A 5,465-nucleotide genomic window follows, 5' to 3' on the forward strand; every position below is an offset into this window, starting at 1 on the left:
CTTCTTTTTGCTTAGATTGCCTATTGTGTTTTAGCTCCAGTGGTCAATGTCAAGACACAGCTCCCTTCCTTCTACCGGATGGTCCCCAATGAAGCACATCAGTACAAAGGAATTGTAAACCTCCTTCTGCATTTCCAATGGACGTGGGTTGGGCTTGTTGCATCAAAAGATGATAACGGAGAAAAATTTATACAGACCATGAGGCTGATGCTGTTCCAGCATGGAATTTGTACAGCCCTGACTGAGAAACTTCCAGTCTTATCTCATACTATAGAATTTGCAGAGTTAGGGTTAGCAACCACAGAAGAAGGAACAATTTCCTTTGTAGCACATGTGCTTTCACTGATCACCTCCACCATCAACGTATACATTTTGAATGCAGAGCGTCAGAGCACCGATGGTTTGATATGGGCAATATATATTTATACAATGCTGGAAGGTATTGCCAATCTCTCCATAGGAAAAGTGTGGATTATGACCGCCCAATGGGATTTCTCGTCACTGACAGTGCACAGGGGTCTCGATATACAAGTCTTCCATGGTGCCTTGTCTTTTGGCATTCCCTCCAGTCGAGTCCCAGGTTTTGAAAAATTCCTTCAGATGCGGCATCCTAACTCAGACAAAAAAGACCATTTTCTCACTAACTTCTGGGAACAGGCATTCAATTGCTTCTTTTCTGAAGCCGATGAGGACAAGGACAATGATATTTGCACTGGACAAGAAAAGCTAGAGAGCCTCCCCGGGTCGGTTTTTGAGATGAGCATGACTGGCCAAAGCTACAGCATCTACAATGCTGTCCATGCCATTGCACGTGCTTTACATAAGGCTTACTCGTTCCAGCAAAGGTTCAGATCACAGTCATTGGTTTCTCCAAATCTGCAGCTTTCTCTGGTACCCTCTAATTATTTATTTTACCATATTCATCCCCTCAAACTCTAACGTTTATAACCATCCCCTTGCTTCTTTCCATTTAGTTTAATAATTTCATGAGGAGTATCTCATTTAACAACAGTGCTGGAGATACGGTATCTTTTGATGAGGATGGTGAATTAGCCGCTGGATTTGATCTTATCAACTGGGTCACTTTCCCAAACCAAACATTCTTAAGAGTCAAAGTAGGGACTATGAATCCACAGGCGTTGCCAAGCCAAGAGTTCACTATTAATTTGGAGGCCATTACATGGCACAACATGTTTAATCAGGTGGGCTTCTTCTGTATATTATAAAATACATAGCTAAATAGGAATGTGGTCAAGTACTGCTCTTGAATAACCCTCCATCCGCATTGCTGTGTGAACTTGTCCTGGTCAGCTGAATCTATTTGTTACCTGGTTTGTGGTACCTTCTAAATACTGCTATCACAACTTCTTTGAATATGGAGCTGGCTTGGATAGTAGATACCCTTCCCCACTAAGTGGGGAATTTCCAGCTCTTTGGTTTTCTTGGAAACTTTGGACGAAGAAATATGGGATCGTAAGAGAAAATTTGACAGAAAGAGGCAGTGAAATGAATGCGAATTTAATCAACAGAAATCAGAATTATCAAGGCTGTGGTGTTGTAGTGATGGCAATAAGGAAGCAATAATTTTCTGCTAGTGTTACCAGGATGAGTTCTCTTGTTATCTGGTGTGCTCCCTGGGGCATTTGGTGGGCTGCTGTGAGATACAGGAAGCTGGACTAGATGGGCCTATGGCCTGATCCAGTGGGGCTGTTCTTATGTAATGTCATTCAACCAATCTTTTTCTGAGTGGTATGTGATCTCCAGACTTGGTGATAGGAAGGTACCTTCAAAGTCATGCCACGACCTTTTTGCTAAGCACATCTTTCAGTCGTACGTTCTCTAGCTGAGTCCAATACTGCCCAACTATATGTCTAACCAAACAGAAATGAAAATAAATGTTTGACTCTACTCTTCAAATGTTCACAGGACGTATCGGCATTTTTCGCCTCTTTACTTCATGCCCTTGATCCCAGATGCTTTCCTTGCGCTTGGAAACTGGCCCATACATAATGCTTTCACTGATATAAGAGAGGTACTTAAGAACAAGATGAAATTCTGTGGCCTAGTTAGGTAGCTTCACTAACCGACCATATCCTAACTCCCTGCATGGCAGTGCAGTGGCACTAACATAGACTCTATTGTATCCCAACCGGGGGGGGGGGGAGATTGGCCTCTTGAGACCTCTTTCGGTTCAGGGAGGAGGTAAGCCCTTGCCCCGGGATAAGCCGTAGCAGCTGCCATGGATTAACTTGGACTTCTGATAAGTGGTCAAATTCCAGATTGACCTAGGAAGGTGGCTTAGCCCTTGGAAGGGGGTTAGGATTCAGCGGGCATCATTGTCCCCAAACCTACCCCTCTCCCAGATTCAATCCACCCTCCTCCCCACCCCATCACCATCCACGTTCTGTCCACCCCATCCCATTCCACCCCTTCCTCCCTTCCCTCCCTCCAGAACCTTGTGTGTGTTTGCCTGCTCTGGTAGGCGTCAACTATCCACCATAGTATGAACCTGGTTGTTTGGTGTGATGAAGGGGTTTATGCTGTCAAAGCACTTGTTCTGACCCCTTAGGATTGGGCCATAAGAATTAGAAGGATTCTGTGACTAGTTAACAGCAGTTCCAACATCTGGGAACTTATCGATTATGCCATCTATTATGACATTATGCCTTCCCCACCAAACATGGCCCCCCATCCTACTGCTTCTTGTACTTATTTTGCTGCCATGGAATTGTTTAACACTGAACTTCCCAGTAACTCCCCTTACAAAGGTCTGGCAAAAACCAGATAATTTCACTGAAGCTTTCTTCTGTCTTCTTTGAAACACCACTGCAAGGCCTATTCGCCTGTACACATTTCAATGTCAACTAAATTCTGAATACCTCCATTCTTTAAAAAAACAAAACAAAACAAAACTTCACCTTCCTAAAAAGATGAGAAGTAGATTCAATCAGGGACATGTGGTGGTTGGGAAGGCAGGGGAGGGATAGCCTCCCCGCCGGAGTCTTTAAGTCCCCACCCACTGCACATCCCTGACTTGGATGTTGCCTTAGTAGAGTGCTTTGTGAAGGTACCATAGCCATCTATGTTGTCCTCTGTTTGTGGCTAGGCACTGCCCATTTCAATGTGTAATGAAAAGTGCCACCCGGGTTACCACAGAAAGAAGAAGGAAGAGAAGCAATTTTGTTGCTACGACTGTGTTCCGTGTCCAGTTGGGAAGATTTCAGACCAGAAGGGTAGGAGGCATAATGTGAAGTGTTAAGAAGTAGACATTGTAGAAGAACTTCCATTAGTTTTTCTTGACCACCAATTCACATCTTCAAAACCTATCAGGGATGTTGATAACACAGTTAGTGTTGCTTACCTACAACAGCAAGTAATTTTCCTAAGGGAACAACAACATTCCCTCTTCATTACCCCAATTTTTCAATAAAGAAAACACTTACTGAGGTGTGATGGTATCAGAAAGATCCTCACTACTGACATTTACTTGTCAAGGTTAGGAAAGTGATTACATTTAAATTTCTAACCAAATCCAACCCTAATTTGCATCCCTGATGTGTAAAGATGTTATTTTACTAAATCTTCTTAGTAACTGCTCAGTCCTATCCCCACCATTACTGACAATGCAGCCATACTGACAGAGTTCACACTGCATCCAAAGGGTGGGGGGCAATCAGGAAACTGGCCAAAGGTAAGCAAAATATTTTCTATTTGTGTAGGCCTCCTGGTGGCTTATCGGTCCCTTTGAACCCATGCCAGATATATTGTTTTTTTTTTTAGTCTGAGGAGAGAATAGGAGAAGGTGGGTTGAGAAGGAACCAATAGAATCCTGGTGCATACACTGTTTAACATGAGGCTCAGGAAACTCAACCGACTGTCAAATTGCCCATGCAAGCTCTGCCCAATTCAACTGTCCACCACAGCTGATGGAAAGCCTCTTCTTGATTTCCAGGGGTCCCCCACCTCCACATGAGAAATGAAATTGATCTCCTTTCCAAGGGGGATGGAATGAGCTACCATTGCAAGCTTCACAGAGATGAATTCTAACGGTCTTTGTTTTGGTTTATAGACATGGATGACTGTTTCAAATGTCCCGAAGCTCAATTTCCAAGCAAGAACAGAGACCAGTGTCTTCCCAAGGAGCTAAACTTCCTGTCTTTCACAGAACCTTTGGGGGTCATTTTAGTATTGCTAGCTGTGTCCTTTTCTGCAATCACTGTATTGGTGCTCGGAATCTTCATCAAAAAGAGGAACACTCCCATTGTCATAGCCAACAACCGAGACCTAACATACTTTCTGCTTGTCTCCTTATTGTTCTGTTTTCTCTCTTCCTTGCTTTTCATTGGCTGGCCTCAGTCACTAAAGTGCTACTTAAGACAAATGATCTTTGGTGTTACCTTCTCGGTGGCTGTTTCTTGCATCTTGGCCAAAACCATTACTGTGGTTCTGGCTTTCTTGGTCACCAAACCAGGATCCAGGATGAAGAAGTGGGTGGGGAAGAGACTGGCCAACTCTATTCTTCTTGGTTGTTCCCTGATTCAGGCTATCATTTGTGCTATCTGGCTAAGCACTGATCCTCCCTTCCCACATGTGGACATGCATTCTCTGCCTGAAGAAATTGTCATCGAATGCAATGAAGGATCAGTCGCTATGTTTTATTGTGTGCTGGGTTACCTGGGCTTTTTGTCCATTGTTAGCTTCATTTTGGCTTTCCTCGCTAGGAAGTTGCCAGACAGTTTCAATGAAGCCAAGTTCATCACTTTCAGCATGTTGGTCTTCTACAGTGTTTGGTTGTCTTTTGTTCCATCTTACCTGAGCACCAAAGGGAAGTTCATGGTGGCTGTGGAGATTTTCTCTATCTTGGCATCTGGTGCTGGGCTACTGGGTTGTATCTTTTTCCCCAAATGCTACATAATTATTTTTAGACCTGAGCTGAACAGCAAAGATCAGCTAATAAGGAGGTCCTTGTAAAACTTTACATGTTTGGGGCTTTCAACTCACTCTGTCTTTTCCAGTCAGTTCTAGTGTGACTTTTCTTGTAAACAAAAGTTTTTCTCTAAGACGTTGAGACTTGTGAAACTATAATAAAATCTTCTTAATAATACAAACAGAAGTAAGTGCTACTGCATTAAATAGGTCTTACTCATTGGTATGTGAGTGCATAGGATTGAAACATGCATATAGTATTCATGAACAGTAACCTAGAAACCACTCTTTGGGGAATGGTGGTAGTTGGGCATAGTTGAAACGTTCTGTGGAATTATGGTCAAAAACAATGTTTCTCAACCAGTGGTATGGGTACCACCAGTGCTACTAGAGGTGGTATCTGGTGGTACTTGCGGGACCCTTGGACACCTGCCATCAGTAAGATCAGGAACAAGACACAACAAACAGCAATGTGAGGGTCCAAAGCATTTCCTGCCTAAGGAAGGGGGTTGGACTAGATGACCTATTGCGTCCCTTCC

The 5,465-nt window shown here is 43.4% G+C and overlaps 1 protein-coding gene across 1 annotated transcript; it reads left to right on the forward strand.

Moving 5' to 3' along the window:
- The first annotated feature begins 4,071 nt into the window (after positions 1–4,071).
- On the forward strand, positions 4,072–4,971 carry LOC136653303 (vomeronasal type-2 receptor 26-like). The gene has a single exon (XM_066630214.1). It carries the CDS (start codon positions 4,072–4,074, stop codon positions 4,969–4,971), a length of 900 nt encoding a protein of 299 aa, XP_066486311.1.
- Positions 4,972–5,465: the final 494 nt, after the last annotated feature.

The sequence above is a fragment of the Tiliqua scincoides genome, chromosome 5 (assembly GCF_035046505.1).
Source record: "Tiliqua scincoides isolate rTilSci1 chromosome 5, rTilSci1.hap2, whole genome shotgun sequence".
Lineage (NCBI taxonomy): Eukaryota > Metazoa > Chordata > Lepidosauria > Squamata > Scincidae > Tiliqua > Tiliqua scincoides.

Coding starts and splice junctions, on each gene's coding strand:
- LOC136653303 (XM_066630214.1), top strand. CDS start 4,072: ATGGATGACTGTTTCAAATGTCCCGAAGCTCAATTTCCAAGCAAGAAC.